Here is a 15,881-nt window from a genome sequence, read left to right as displayed (position 1 = left end):
TAAATTACAAAAGAAATTTGTTCCAAAGTACTTGTCAGTAACTAAAGTATATGTATATTCCAATATTACTATATACTACTAAGATAAGATAATTTAACATTGAATAGGTACCTAGGTAAACCTTCCAGTATACGGATTTAATTTTAGTGTTATTTAAAGATACGGCACCGAAGACAATTGGGAAGGATTCACAATGTTCCCTTTAAGAAGGATTGTCGTTCCTTCGCTTGCAGAGCAAATAAATTTAAATCTGTTTTACACTTCTTGTGTTATTTTAAAGCCTATTAAACTAAATCAGCAGCCCATCAGAATTAAATACTTTAAGACCATTTTAATCCTTATAAATAAGACGTTTTATGTATGTGTTTGAACTTAAATAAAAGTAAAATGCTTTAATAATACATATAAAAATATTCAAATTAAATAAAATATACATTTTTTTTAAGATACTTATGCGTTATGCCATTGAAAATATTATTTTAAAATACTTTACTAATATAATTATTAATTAAGATTATTATTGTGAATGCAAGTATTATAAAATATTAAAATGTAATCACATAATTATAAAAATAATATAGGCTCTGGTTCTACAATTATAAATACAACTGCAGTATTTAGTTACTCCGCGTTCAGTAACATAAAATACAACGATTTGTTAGTGCAACATATTTTAGATTGGAACATTATCAGTTTTAATTTATTTACTGTTAAATTCTTAACGAAACCGTGAATCTTTAAGAATTACATTATAGTGTATTATTGTATTAATTAACTTATTTTATTAATTAATTTTTTGTATTTTAGCGTACATATTTTACGATACAAATCTAAATTATCTGCAACATAAATAAATACTCCTAGGTAATAAACTTTTCTTAAGAGTAATAAAATAATAATTAAATTGCGTTAACTCTACTGAAATGCACGTTTATAACAATAATAAAAATAATAATTTAAGGAAAAAAATAATTTTAGTCTACAATAAATAAATACAATTGTTTCTACTATACTGCATTATAGAAAATAGGATTCTGAATTGTAAAAAAAAAAAATAAGTATGCCAATTGATATGTACCGATGTGGAGTATTCCATAGTATTTCCTATCTATCCGATTTAGGAAAGATTTTAGAAAAGAAACCTTTTAATTATTATTTAAGTTTTATTTATTACCGCACAAACTATAATTTTAGACATTTACTAAACAAAAGAAAAAAATAGATGCTCTAATATATAATAGAAGTTCTGCCTGGTCTTCCTTAATTATATGACTGACGTATGTGAGCCATGACCAATAAAGGGACCCGACGCTAACAACCCGGTGAGAATCCTTTATAAATAGCTTACCCGCTCGCTGTAATATTCACGCTTTAGAGTTAACCATTCATCCTCAGAATGCATTAAACTATGTGCTACTCAAGCAAAATGTGCGCTTTGTTTCTACGACCATCCTACCAATTACCGAAGGATACAATATCCTATAATCTATATATAGGGCAAAAATTTTTACACGATACTATAATAAGTCTAACTCAAATAATTCTAATGTCAAACAAATCCACCTATTACCATATATGCTTAAGTAAAAAGTATTTGACTCCTCTAATGCATATTATCAGGCAACTTCCAGCCAATAATCTCAATATTCTTTATTGTATTCTTTAATTATTTTGATTTTTAAAAGGCCTAAGAAGTATGAAACATTTTTATAATGTGTCCAATTCAAATATTTAAATGCCTATCAAAATTTATAATGCTGGAACAGCATTTCGCAAAAAAAAAAGAAATATAATAATATATTTACTTATATAATAATGACCATAGATTATATATCATATTTTGTCATCGTATGACTTATTTATATACAATATTATTATTGAAAATATTATAGTAAAGTGTAGTTTATTCAATTATTTTTTTTTTTATTTTTAATTTATTTCTCCTACTTCAAAAAATACTACATACAATTATATTTTTATTTGTATTTCATGATTAACATTCAAGGCATTAGAATAATGAGCAAATATTTAAAAACAATTGCTTTAACCATCAACTTTTTGTATAGACGTTTTAGACGTATTCAAATATTTATATTAGAAGTATTTTCAAAACAGTTTTTAGCTGCTGATAGCCGATGCATATTTAAATAAAATAATATATCCCAACGGCTGTTTGTAAAGTACAACAAAATTACACATTTAAGATTATACATCATACAAAGCAGGGCAATTTATTTTATATACAAAATATTGTATAGCCATATAAGTACTAACCTAACTCTATGTGTATATGGTATAATGTTTAGTGCAAAAATTTGCCTCCCCGAAATCCCCAGACTTCCCCTGAACACTGCCGATAGGCCTTCGAAAACCCGGACCCTCTAGTCCTATCCAGGGCCGAGCTACAGGGCTCCGAAACAGGCAAGCTGTCTGCAAACTCGAAAGGCACAAAACCTAGGCAGCGGGAACGCCGGCGGCACCCTCTCCAGGGTCCGAGCAAGGGGAACCCCTCCCTACTCGGGGCTGACGCCAAAAACCAACTTGGATCCCGGAGCGATCCCCCCAGGATGTCGGACAAAGAATGGGACGACGATTCGGACGAGGTCAAGGACATCGAGATGATGTCACCGACCAGCCGGTACATAGCGACGGGAAAACTTGACGCTTCGTCCGAAGCATTTGGTAAAAGGAATGGCGGGACCCACTGACCTCGTGGCTAGCCTCAACATTATGAAAGCGACTCTCAATTCCGTGGTCATAGTCACCAGGATCGAATCGGCTAAGACTGACGTACCCCCAGGGGTCCACAGACTCGCGACGATCCTGGCAGACCTCACCAAGGTCCTTGACGGTATCTTGGCGGAGAGGGAGAATCTGGTCTCCTCTACCCAACGTCGCTTTCGATGAAAAAGCCGAAGATTTCAGTGGCAGAGCAGCTGGCCCGAAAGCCTCTCATGGCCGATGCCAGCACGGATATCATTCTAACCCCGAGCTGGTGGTATAGTGACAGTGTCATAGAGGTTAGGGCTGCCTCCAGGCGCAGGAAGGCGAGCAAAACAGGGGGTTAGGTTAGGTTAGGTTAGGTTAGGTTAGGTTAGGTTAGGTTAGGTTAGGTTAGGTTAGGTTCCCTCCGACGGGACCCACCTTGACGTGGTGGGGGGGCTCACCGCCAATCACTTGGTTGGTGCTAGGTTAGGTTAGGGTTAGGTTAGGTTAGGTTAGGTTAGGTTAGGTTAGGTTAGGGCGGTTAGGTTAGGTTAGGTTAGGTTAGGTTAGGTTAGGTTACCCCCCCGACGGGACCCACCTTGACGTGGTGGGGGGGCTCACCGCCAATCACTTGGTTGGTGCTAAGAGGTCTCCACACTTGCGCCGGTCCTGACCTTAATTGGTTGGTATCGGCAGGTCTTGTCCCCCTGCTAACAACAGCAAACGGACACGGAAGGAACCGTAAACCACCATCGGGGGATTGATCGACCCCCGGTGCCCTGGTAGATCTGGACCATGGACTGATAACCGGACAGACGGCGCGAGGCTGGTGTCGTCAGTGGAGGCTTAGCCAACCACCAAACAAAATGGACAGTTCATGCACCAAGAAAACGGTTACTGCTTCAGGGGTATCGGAGACCCCAGAGCCGGCGGTTGGGGGACGGTGCTCGCCCCAGGTGTCGTCATCACCTGTAAGCACCAAAAGTGTAGAAGTGCTGAGGCAGGCTTCTACCGCCAGCAACGGAGCTGGTAGAGTTACTGCCGGAGGGAGTGCGAAACAGGCTCTCTCCAGTGGCCGGAAAGCCACTGAAGATACTGTAGGATCAACTGGAGCTGGTTCGATGAGCATCCCCGACGGTTGGAAAAACCTTAGGGGCTGTTTGAAGGCGCAGGACGGAGACCTTAAACTCCTGACAGCCAAAGCGAGGGACCTCGAGCTGTGGTCTGTTAAAGTGAGAAGCATCGAAGCCAAGGCGGCTATAGAAGGGGTGCTTCTTGCTGTAGCAGCAATAGGTTCAGTCCGTGAAGCGGTAGCAAAGGCTGCCAACGCCATGACAAAGGCGGTCAACGATGGCGGTCAGTCCCGGAGTGGTGGTGCGGCAGCAGGCGTGACGGGCGTATGTGCCTCTACGCAGACCATTGCGATTGGGAGCAACCCGGTCAAAAGGGTCTGTGCGGGGACGCAGACGACAGACCAGGCGCAGCAGAAGCCACAACAGCGACAGCGCCAGCGGCAACAGCAGCAGCAACAACCACAGCAGAAGCCGCAGCAGCAGCAGCGGCAGCAACAGCAGCAGCAACAGAAGCAGCAGCAGCAGCAGCAGAAGCAGCAGCAGCAGCAGCAGCAGCAGCAACAACAGCAGCGGCAGCGGCAGCAGCAGCAGCAGCAGCAGCAGCAGCAGCCGCAGCAGCAACAGCAGCAGCAGCAGCAGCAGCAGCAGCAGCAGCAGCAGCCGCAGCAGCAACAGCAGCAGCAGCAGCGGAAGCGGAGGCGAAGAGGTCCTCAGGGATCCGAGCAGCCCACATGGAGCCAGGTGGTCCAAAGGGGAAAGAAGAAATCCCCGTCCCGGCCCAAAGCCCAGTCTTCTCCGGCAACGGAGAAGATCTCACTGCTTCGCCAGAGAGCCCCTAGGACCGCAGCCGTCACCATTGACCGCCCGGCCGAGGGGGGTTCGCTGGCGGCAGTTATGAAAAGGGTGTCTGGTTCCGTGAGCTTGGCAAGTCTCGGGGTCAAAGTGGTGACTACGAGGCGCACCAAAGCCGGCGGAATCCTCCTCGAAGTGGAAGGCGAGGAAAAAGCCAGAATCCTGGAGAGGAGGATCCGAGAGGTGGTAGGAGAGGCCGCCAGGGTAAGAAGGCCCGAGCGGAAGACTCCCGTCCTCCTTCTGGATGTTCCTGAATGGGTAGAAGTGGAGGACGTGGTCGGAGGGCTCGGCGCGGCCGGAGTAGTCGTCGCGGCTCCTGACGCTGACCGAATTTCCATCAGGAAAAACGGTGGCAGCCGCGGCGACCGCGTCGCGAGGGTAGATTTACCTTTCCGCGACGCCATCGCTCTGGCCGAGGCAAAGGTGGTGGTGGTCGGCTGGACCCGTTGCAGGGTAAAGCTTCTTGAAAAGAAGCAAACCACCTGCTTCCGGTGCCAGCAAAAGGGCCACCTCGCCGCCGAGTGCCGCAACGCGGCAAAGCCTCGGGCCTGCTACAGGTGTGGAGCCACCAGCCACCTCTCGCGGGGCTGCTCGGAAGGCAGAAGAGGAAGCGGCGGCCCATCTTCGGTCGTTGGAGGAAGTTTTAGCGGTGGTACGACAGTCGCGGTGGAGGAGGTGCCTGCCGAGATGCAGCCAGTGGCGGAGGAGTCGTCGCGGCAGTTGGCCGGGCGGCCGGCGGGCCGTTCCGCCTCCGCGTCGTCGTCGTCGGGGCCGCAGCCATGATGGAGCTAAGGTACGTGCAGACGAACCTAAACCACTGCCGGGCAGCCCAGGACCTGCTCGGGGAGTTCGTGAGGGCGGAAGACATCGCGGTGGCGCTGGTCAGTGAGCCGCAAGGTGGCGGTCGAACTGGCTGGCACTTCGACTCCACGGGTCGAGCCGCCTTGGCTGTCTTCCGCCCCGGACTTACACTCAGCGACGTAGAGTCGGGCGACGGGTTCGTAGCGGCTACCGTGGGGGGCGCGGTTCGCGCCTTCAGCTGCTATGCTTCCCCCGCCATGTCCGTCGCTGAGTTCGGGCAGTTCCTGGGTCGTCTCGAGGCTTCTGTGAGGAGGGATCGCGGTGTTGGAATCGACCTCATTGTTGGGGGAGATTTTAACGCCCGGTCGGCGTCCTGGGGGGACCGCCTCACGGAAGTCCGCGGTGACGATCTCGCCGCGTTCGCCGATTCCTTGGGGCTGGTCGTCATCAACTCGGGTCGGGAACCGACGTTCTTCGGGAGGGGGAGGGGTTCGTGCGTCGACGTGACCTTTGCCTCCGAATCCGCCGCGAGGAGGATTCGGGGGTGGACCGTGCGTACGGACGTGGAGAACATGAGTGACCACCATCACTTGTGTTTTTCATATCGCACCGGACGCACGCTCCCGGACACCTCCGGTGATCCCCCGGCGGCGGCAGCGGCTGGTCGGCGGCATCCGGGTTGGCGTACTTCCCGGATGGACGCGGACCTGCTCGCCGCGGCCGTTCTCACCGTAGAGTGGACGGGAGCGACTCTGCCCTCGGTAGCTCCAACCGGTTCCGGAGGCGCCGAAGCCATGGCCGAGAGGCTGGTCGGCTGCGTGACCGCGGCTTGTGACATGGCTCTCCCCCGGAGGAACCCACATCCTCGGGGAAGACCACCGGTTTACTGGTGGAACGGCAATGTCGCGGCCGCGCGCGCCGAATGCGTGCGAAGCAAACGGCTGTGGATCAGGCGTCGCGGACGCGCCCACGGCGGTGACGTGTCCGCGGCGGACGTCGAGCGAGACTACCGGGAGGCTCGAAAGGAGCTGAAGCACCGCATTCGCGAGGCGAAGGCGAAGTGCTGGGCAGAGTTGGTGAAGACCGTCGACGACGACCCCTGGGGGAAACCCTATAAGGTCGTCTTGAAGAAGCTCCGTGGGCCCCCGGCGACGGCGTCGATGGAACCGCAGACGGTCTGCGACATCGCCGCCGTCCTCTTCCCCCGAGGGGATAGAGACGGGGAGCCTGCCGATCTCGTGGGAGTGCGGCCCGAGGACGTTGCGGAGTTCTCTCTGGAGGAGGTTACCGCGGCGGTCGGTCGCTTCGGGAGCCGCTGCAGGGCGCCCGGTCCAGATGGCATTCCAAGCCGGGTCTGGGGCGTCGTGCACGCGGTGAGTCCTGGGTGGCTGGTCGACGTGTTCAACCTCTGCCTGAGGGAAGGCATCTTCCCCGGCCGGTGGAAGCGCGCTCGGCTCGCGCTTCTCGCCAAACCGGGAAAGCCGGAGGGGATGCCGTCTTCGTACCGTCCGCTGTGCCTCCTGGACGACGTCGGCAAGATCTTCGAGTTCCTGTTGGCGGTCCGGATGAACAGCCACATGTCCGCCTCGGGCGTCGAGTTGTCCGAAAGGCAGTTCGGCTTCCGGAGCGGACGGTGCACGGACGACGCGTTGCGGTTGCTTCGCGGGCGGCTCCGGGCCGCCGTGAACGCACGCCGTTACGCCGTTGCCGTGAGTCTGGACATCCGGAACGCGTTCAACACCGTCGGGTGGGGAGTGGTGCGCGCGGCGTTGGTGCGGATGGGTTTCCCGCCATACGTACGACGGGTTCTCGACTCGTACCTCAGCGACCGAGTCCTGCACGTGTGCGACGACAGCGGGGGCGTTCCAGTGACCGTGGGAGTCACGTGCGGAGTCCCTCAGGGCTCCGTGCTCGGACCGCTCCTGTGGAACGTCGCGTTCGATACCGTGTTCCGCTTGCCGCTGCCCGCTGGTGTAACCATCATCGGGTACGCGGACGACACGCTCATTGTGTCGGAGGGGAACACGTTGTCGGCGCTGCAGGACCGCGCGAACGCCGCCCTGGCTACGGTCGCCGGCCACATCGGGGACTTGGGGCTGCAGCTCGCCGTCGACAAGACGGAGGCTGTGGTCTTCAAGGCTCAGTATGGGTCGCCCGACCTGAGGCTGCGGATCGGGGATCAGGCCGTCCAGTTGTGCGAGACCCTCAACTATTTGGGGATCTTGCACGAGGGCAAGGGGACGTGGTACAACGCGCACTTTCGCGCCGCGGCCGACAAGGCCAGGCGAGTCATGGCGGCGCTGCGCGGACTGATGCCTAACATCGGCGGTCCTCGCGAGAGCAGGAGGCGCCTGCTGGTGAGCGTCGTGCATTCAGTGATGTTGTACGGCGCTCCTACGTGGGGGCCTGACCTGGCTGTCAGCAGGACCGGCCCGAAGGTGTTGGCATCGGTTCAGCGCATCGCCGCCATTGGCAGCGTGAGTGCGTACCGGACCGTGTCCTACGACGCCGTGACGGTCGTCGCGCGCACCATCCCCATCGTCCTGATGGCCAAGGAACGATTCGTGTCGTTCGGGGCCAGAAGGGCGACGCGGCCGACGGGAACGGACGACGGGGGGCCCCTCCCGCCGGGCGATCCAGCGGAGGCAGCGCCGGCACACGACCCTCAGTCTCTGAGGGCTCGGGTGTTGGCACAGTGGGCTCGGGAGATGCGGCGCGAGGTTCCGCCCGCGGACAGCGGACGCGAGTGGACCCGCACCTTGATCCCCCCGGACCTGCTCTGCCGGTGGGTGTCCAGGACGCACGGGGAGATGTCCTTTCACCTCACCCAGCTGATGACGGGGCATGGTTGTTTCAACCGGTTTCTCCGGAAGATCAACCGTGCACCGTCTGCCGGGTGTTCCCACTGCGGACCACCCGACGGCTACGGTGAGGAAGTCGACGACGCTCACCACACCCTCGTTCGCTGCGAAGCGTTCAGGGGTGAACGCGAGCGTCTCGTCGACGTGATCGGACCCTTCGACCCTGGCGGGCTGGTCCCCAAGATGTTGGAGAACCCGGCCAACTGGGGGGCGGTTGCCGACTACGCGAGGGCAGTGATGACCGCCAAGGAGGAGGCCGAACGCGGGAGGCAGTTTCGGCAGGGGGTGGCTCCGTCTAGGCGGCGGAGATGACGGCGACGCGTTCGGCGGGGCGACCTCGGCGGCTAGCTGGGTCGTCGGCTGGGGCGGCCTTCTCTTAGCCTCGGGCTGAGGGCAGGCCTCTCAATAGGTTTAAGGTACCATTGTAAGGGGTTGTGGAAGGGGGACTGTCCCTTCCTCACCCCATATGAATATCGTTTATTTTGTGTTTACAATTCATTTATATTGTTGTATATATATTTTGTTGTTTTTTTACCCAATAAACGATGGCGACTCACCACCCGAAGTATTGCCTCACGGCGTTTCCGGGTGGTGAGTGTATTGCCGGTTCAAAAAAAAAAAAAAAAAAAAAAAAAGGTTAGGTTAGGTTAGGTTAGGTTAGGTTTAGGTTAGGTTAGGTTAGGTTAGGTTAGGTTAGGTTAGGTTAGGTTAGGTTAGGTTAGGTTAGGTTAGGTTAGGTTCCCCCCCGACGGGACCCACCTTGACGTGGTGGGGGGGCTCACCGCCAATCACTTGGTTGGTGCTAAGAGGTCTCCACTCTCGCGCCGGTCCTGACCTTAATTGGTTGGTATCGGCAGGTCTTGTCCCCCTGCTAACAACAGCAAACGGACACGGAAGGAACCGTAAACCACCATCGGGGGATTGATCGACCCCCGGTGCCCTGGTAGATCTGGACCATGGACTGATAACCGGACAGACGGCGCGAGGCTGGTGTCGTCAGTGGAGGCCTAGCCAACCACCAATCAAAATGGACAGTTCATGCACCAAGAAAACGGTTACTGCTTCAGGGGTATCGGAGACCCCAGAGCCGGCGGTTGGGGGACGGTGCTCGCCCCAGGTGTCGTCATCACCTGTAAGCACTAAAAGTGTAGAAGTGCTGAGGCAGGCTTCTACCGCCAGCAACGGAGCTGGTAGAGTTACTGCCGGAGGGAGTGCGAAACAGGCTCTCTCCAGTGGCCGGAAAGCCACTGAAGATACTGTAGGATCAACTGGAGCTGGTTCGATGAGCATCCCCGACGGTTGGAAAAACCTTAGGGGCTGTTTGAAGGCGCAGGACGGAGACCTTAAACTCCTGACAGCCAAAGCGAGGGACCTCGAGCTGTGGTCTGTTAAAGTGAGAAGCATCGAAGCCAAGGCGGCTATAGAAGGGGTGCTTCTTGCTGTAGCAGCAATAGGTTCAGTCCGTGAAGCGGTAGCAAAGGCTGCCAACGCCATGACAAAGGCGGTCAACGATGGCGGTCAGTCCCGGAGTGGTGGTGCGGCAGCAGGCGTGACGGGCGTATGTGCCTCTACGCAGACCATTGCGATTGGGAGCAACCCGGTCAAAAGGGTCTGTGCGGGGACGCAGACGACAGACCAGGCGCAGCAGAAGCCACAACAGCGACAGCGCCAGCGGCAACAGCAGCAGCAACAACCACAGCAGAAGCCGCAGCAGCAGCAGCGGCAGCAACAGCAGCAGCAACAGAAGCAGCAGCAGCAGCAGCAGAAGCAGCAGCAGCAGCAGCAGCAGCAGCAACAACAGCAGCGGCAGCGGCAGCAGCAGCAGCAGCAGCAGCAGCAGCAGCCGCAGCAGCAACAGCAGCAGCAGCAGCAGCAGCAGCAGCAGCAGCCGCAGCAGCAACAGCAGCAGCAGCAGCAGCAGCAGCAGCAGCAGCGGAAGCGGAGGCGAAGAGGCCCTCAGGGATCCGAGCAGCCCACATGGAGCCAGGTGGTCCAAAGGGGAAAGAAGAAATCCCCGTCCCGGCCCAAAGCCCAGTCTTCTCCGGCAACGGAGAAGATCTCATTGCTTCGCCAGAGAGCCCCTAGGACCGCAGCCGTCACCATTGACCGCCCGGCCGAGGGGGGTTCGCTGGCGGCAGTTATGAAAAGGGTGTCTGGTTCCGTGAGCTTGGCAAGTCTCGGGGTCAAAGTGGTGACTACGAGGCGCACCAAAGTCGGCGGAATCCTCCTCGAAGTGGAAGGCGAGGAAAAAGCCAGAATCCTGGAGAGGAGGATCCGAGAGGTGGTAGGAGAGGCCGCCAGGGTAAGAAGGCCCGAGCGGAAGACTCCCGTCCTCCTTCTGGATGTCCCTGAATGGGTAGAAGTGGAGGACGTGGTCGGAGGGCTCGGCGCGGCCGGAGTAGTCGTCGCGGCTCCTGACGTTGACCGAATTTCCATCAGGAAAAACGGTGGCAGCCGCGGCGACCGCGTCGCGAGGGTAGATTTACCTTTCCGCGACGCCATCGCTCTGGCCGAGGCAAAGGTGGTGGTGGTCGGCTGGACCCGTTGCAGGGTAAAGCTTCTTGAAAAGAAGCAAACCACCTGCTTCCGGTGCCAGCAAAAGGGCCACCTCGCCGCCGAGTGCCGCAACGCGGCAAAGCCTCGGGCCTGCTACAGGTGTGGAGCCACCAGCCACCTCTCGCGGGGCTGCTCGGAAGGCAGAAGAGGAAGCGGCGGCCCATCTTCGGTCGTTGGAGGAAGTTTTAGCGGTGGTACAACAGTCGCGGTGGAGGAGGTGCCTGCCGAGATGCAGCCAGTGGCGGAGGAGTCGTCGCAGCAGTTGGCCGGGCGGCCGGCGGGCCGTTCCGCCTCCGCGTCGTCGTCGTCGGGGCCGCAGCCATGATGGAGCTAAGGTACGTGCAGACGAACCTAAACCACTGCCGGGCAGCCCAGGACCTGCTCGGGGAGTTCGTGAGGGCGGAAGACATCGCGGTGGCGCTGGTCAGTGAGCCGCAAGGTGGCGGTCGAACTGGCTGGCACTTCGACTCCACGGGTCGAGCCGCCTTGGCTGTCTTCCGCCCCGGACTTACACTCAGCGACGTAGAGTCGGGCGACGGGTTCGTAGCGGCTACCGTGGGGGGCGCGGTTCGCGCCTTCAGCTGCTATGCTTCCCCCGCCATGTCCGTCGCTGAGTTCGGGCAGTTCCTGGGTCGTCTCGAGGCTTCTGTGAGGAGGGATCGCGGTGTTGGAATCGACCTCATTGTTGGGGGAGATTTTAACGCCCGGTCGGCGTCCTGGGGGGACCGCATCACGGAAGTCCGCGGTGACGATCTCGCCGCGTTCGCCGATTCCTTGGGGCTGGTCGTCATCAACTCGGGTCGGGAACCGACGTTCTTCGGGAGGGGGAGGGGTTCGTGCGTCGACGTGACCTTTGCCTCCGAATCCGCCGCGAGGAGGATTCGGGGGTGGACCGTGCGTACGGACGTGGAGAACATGAGTGACCACCATCACTTGTGTTTTTCATATCGCACCGGACGCACGCTCCCGGACACCTCCGGTGATCCCCCGGCGGCGGCAGCGGCTGGTCGGCGGCATCCGGGTTGGCGTACTTCCCGGATGGACGCGGACCTGCTCGCCGCGGCCGTTCTCACCGTAGAGTGGACGGGAGCGACTCTGCCCTCGGTAGCTCCAACCGGTTCCGGAGGCGCCGAAGCCATGGCCGAGGGGCTGGTCGGCTGCGTGACCGCGGCTTGTGACATGGCTCTCCCCCGGAGGAACCCACATCCTCGGGGAAGACCACCGGTTTACTGGTGGAACGGCAATGTCGCGGCCGCGCGCGCCGAATGCGTGCGAAGGAAACGGCTGTGGATCAGGCGTCGCGGACGCGCCCACGGCGGTGACGTGTCCGCGGCGGACGTCGAGCGAGACTACCGGGAGGCTCGAAAGGAGCTGAAGCACCGCATTCGCGAGGCGAAGGCGAAGTGCTGGGCAGAGTTGGTGAAGACCGTCGACGACGACCCCTGGGGGAAACCCTATAAGGTCGTCTTGAAGAAGCTCCGTGGGCCCCCGGCGACGGCGTCGATGGAACCGCAGACGGTCTGCGACATCGCCGCCGTCCTCTTCCCCCGAGGGGATAGAGACGGGGAGCCTGCCGATCTCGTGGGAGTGCGGCCCGAGGACGTTGCGGAGTTCTCTCTGGAGGAGGTTACCGCGGCGGTCGGTCGCTTCGGGAGCCGCTGCAGGGCGCCCGGTCCAGATGGCATTCCAAGCCGGGTCTGGGGCGTCGTGCACGCGGTGAGTCCTGGGTGGCTGGTCGACGTGTTCAACCTCTGCCTGAGGGAAGGCATCTTCCCCGGCCGGTGGAAGCGCGCTCGGCTCGCGCTTCTCGCCAAACCGGGAAAGCCGGAGGGGATGCCGTCTTCGTACCGTCCGCTGTGCCTCCTGGACGACGTCGGCAAGATCTTCGAGTTCCTGTTGGCGGTCCGGATGAACAGCCACATGTCCGCCTCGGGCGTCGAGTTGTCCGAAAGGCAGTTCGGCTTCCGGAGCGGACGGTGCACGGACGACGCGTTGCGGTTGCTTCGCGGGCGGCTCCGGGCCGCCGTGAACGCACGCCGTTACGCCGTTGCCGTGAGTCTGGACATCCGGAACGCGTTCAACACCGTCGGGTGGGGAGTGGTGCGCGCGGCGTTGGTGCGGATGGGTTTCCCGCCATACGTACGACGGGTTCTCGACTCGTACCTCAGCGACCGAGTCCTGCACGTGTGCGACGACAGCGGGGGCGTTCCAGTGACCGTGGGAGTCACGTGCGGAGTCCCTCAGGGCTCCGTGCTCGGACCGCTCCTGTGGAACGTCGCGTTCGATACCGTGTTCCGCTTGCCGCTGCCCGCTGGTGTAACCATCATCGGGTACGCGGACGACACGCTCATTGTGTCGGAGGGGAACACGTTGTCGGCGCTGCAGGACCGCGCGAACGCCGCCCTGGCTACGGTCGCCGGCCACATCGGGGACTTGGGGCTGCAGCTCGCCGTCGACAAGACGGAGGCTGTGGTCTTCAAGGCTCAGTATGGGTCGCCCGACCTGAGGCTGCGGATCGGGGATCAGGCGGTCCAGTTGTGCGAGACCCTCAACTATTTGGGGATCTTGCACGAGGGCAAGGGGACGTGGTACAACGCGCACTTTCGCGCCGCGGCCGACAAGGCCAGGCGAGTCATGGCGGCGCTGCGCGGACTGATGCCTAACATCGGCGGTCCTCGCGAGAGCAGGAGGCGCCTGCTGGTGAGCGTCGTGCATTCAGTGATGTTGTACGGCGCTCCTACGTGGGGGCCTGACCTGGCTGTCAGCAGGACCGGCCCGAAGGTGTTGGCATCGGTTCAGCGCATCGCCGCCATTGGCAGCGTGAGTGCGTACCGGACCGTGTCCTACGACGCCGTGACGGTCGTCGCGCGCACCATCCCCATCGTCCTGATGGCCAAGGAACGATTCGTGTCGTTCGGGGCCAGAAGGGCGACGCGGCCGACGGGAACGGACGACGGGGGGCCCCTCCCGCCGGGCGATCCAGCGGAGGCAGCGCCGGCACACGACCCTCAGTCTCTGAGGGCTCGGGTGTTGGCACAGTGGGCTCGGGAGATGCGGCGCGAGGTTCCGCCCGCGGACAGCGGACGCGAGTGGACCCGCACCTTGATCCCCCCGGACCTGCTCTGCCGGTGGGTGTCCAGGACGCACGGGGAGATGTCCTTTCACCTCACCCAGCTGATGACGGGGCATGGTTGTTTCAACCGGTTTCTCCGGAAGATCAACCGTGCACCGTCTGCCGGGTGTTCCCACTGCGGACCACCCGACGGCTACGGTGAGGAAGTCGACGACGCTCACCACACCCTCGTTCGCTGCGAAGCGTTCAGGGGTGAACGCGAGCGTCTCGTCGACGTGATCGGACCCTTCGACCCTGGCGGGCTGGTCCCCAAGATGTTGGAGAACCCGGCCAACTGGGGGGCGGTTGCCGACTACGCGAGGGCAGTGATGACCGCCAAGGAGGAGGCCGAACGCGGGAGGCAGTTTCGGCAGGGGGTGGCTCCGTCTAGGCGGCGGAGATGACGGCGACGCGTTCGGCGGGGCGACCTCGGCGGCTAGCTGGGTCGTCGGCTGGGGCGGCCTTCTCTTAGCCTCGGGCTGAGGGCAGGCCTCTCAATAGGTTTAAGGTACCATTGTAAGGGGTTAGGTTAGGTTAGGTTAGGTTAGGTAGGTTAGGTTAGGTTAGGTTAGGTTAGGTTAGGTTAGGTTAGGTTAGGTTAGGTTAGGTTAGGTTAGGTTAGGTTAGGTTAGGTTAGGTTAGGTTAGGTTAGGTTAGGTTAGGTTAGGTTAGGTTAGGTTAGGTTAGGTTAGGTTAGGTTAGGTTAGGTTAGGTAGGTTAGGTTAGGTTAGGTTAGGTTAGGTTAGGTTAGGTTAGGTTAGGTTAGGTAGGTTAGGTTAGGTTAGGTTAGGTTAGGTTAGGTTAGGTTAGGTTAGGTTAGGTTAGGTTAGGTTAGGTTAGGTTAGGTTAGGTTAGGTTAGGTTAGGTTAGGTTAGGTTAGGTTAGGTTAGGTTAGGTTAGGTTAGGTTAGGTTAGGTTAGGTTAGGTTAGCAGCAGCAGCCGCAGCAGCAACAGCAGCAGCAGCAGCAGCAGCGGAAGCGGAGGCGAAGAGGTCCTCAGGGATCCGAGCAGCCCACATGGAGCCAGGTGGTCCAAAGGGGAAAGAAGAAATCCCCGTCCCGGCCCAAAGCCCAGTCTTCTCCGGCAACGGAGAAGATCTCATTGCTTCGCCAGAGAGCCCCTAGGACCGCAGCCGTCACCATTGACCGCCCGGCCGAGGGGGGTTCGCTGGCGGCAGTTATGAAAAGGGTGTCTGGTTCCGTGAGCTTGGCAAGTCTCGGGGTCAAAGTGGTGACTACGAGGCGCACCAAAGCCGGCGGAATCCTCCTCGAAGTGGAAGGCGAGGAAAAAGCCAGAATCCTGGAGAGGAGGATCCGAGAGGTGGTAGGAGAGGCCGCCAGAGTAAGAAGGCCCGAGCGGAAGACTCCCGTCCTCCTTCTGGATGTCCCTGAATGGGTAGAAGTGGAGGACGTGGTCGGAGGGCTCGGCGCGGCCGGAGTTGTCGTCGCGGCTCCTGACGTTGACCGAATTTCCATCAGGAAAAACGGTGGCAGCCGCGGCGACCGCGTCGCGAGGGTAGATTTACCTTTCCGCGACGCCATAGCTCTGGCCGAGGCAAAGGTGGTGGTGGTCGGCTGGACCCGTTGCAGGGTAAAGCTTCTTGAAAAGAAGCAAACCACCTGCTTCCGGTGCCAGCAAAAGGGCCACCTCGCCGCCGAGTGCCGCAACGCGGCAAAGCCTCGGGCCTGCTACAGGTGTGGAGCCACCAGCCACCTCTCGCGGGGCTGCTCGGAAGGCAGAAGAGGAAGCGGCGGCCCATCTTCGGTCGTTGGAGGAAGTTTTAGCGGTGGTACAGCAGTCGCGGTGGAGGAGGTGCCTGCCGAGATGCAGCCAGTGGCGGAGGAGTCGTCGCAGCAGTTGGCCGGGCGGCCGGCGGGCCGTTCCGCCTCCGCGTCGTCGTCGTCGGGGCCGCAGTCGTGA

At 57.2% G+C, this 15,881-nt stretch overlaps 2 protein-coding genes across 2 annotated transcripts; both read left to right on the top strand.

Annotated features, from left to right (window-relative positions):
* The first annotated feature begins 3,572 nt into the window (after nt 1-3,572).
* On the top strand, nt 3,573-5,414 carry LOC113547882. The gene is made up of 2 exons (XM_026948448.1): nt 3,573-4,403; nt 4,509-5,414. The coding sequence occupies exons 1-2, from the start codon at nt 3,573-3,575 to the stop codon at nt 5,412-5,414; spliced, it is 1,737 nt and encodes a 578-aa protein (XP_026804249.1).
* Nucleotides 5,415-15,140: 9,726 nt separating this feature from the next.
* LOC113547862 lies at nt 15,141-15,881 on the top strand. The gene has a single exon (XM_026948410.1). It carries the CDS (start codon nt 15,141-15,143, stop codon nt 15,879-15,881), a length of 741 nt encoding a protein of 246 aa, XP_026804211.1.

The sequence above is a fragment of the Rhopalosiphum maidis genome, chromosome 4 (genome assembly GCF_003676215.2).
Source record: "Rhopalosiphum maidis isolate BTI-1 chromosome 4, ASM367621v3, whole genome shotgun sequence".
NCBI lineage: Eukaryota > Metazoa > Arthropoda > Insecta > Hemiptera > Aphididae > Rhopalosiphum > Rhopalosiphum maidis.
Note: the sequence above shows the minus strand (reverse complement) of the source record. Positions and strands in the feature narration are given on the sequence as shown.

Excerpts from the sequence above, each read along its gene's own strand:
- LOC113547882 (XM_026948448.1), top strand. The coding sequence starts at position 3,573 with ATGGACAGTTCATGCACCAAGAAAACGGTTACTGCTTCAGGGGTATCG. Across the intron at positions 4,404-4,508 it reads AGCAGCCGCAGCAGCAACAG|ACATGGAGCCAGGTGGTCCA; the intron begins CAGCAGCAGCAG and ends TCCGAGCAGCCC.
- LOC113547862 (XM_026948410.1), top strand. The coding sequence starts at position 15,141 with ATGAAAAGGGTGTCTGGTTCCGTGAGCTTGGCAAGTCTCGGGGTCAAA.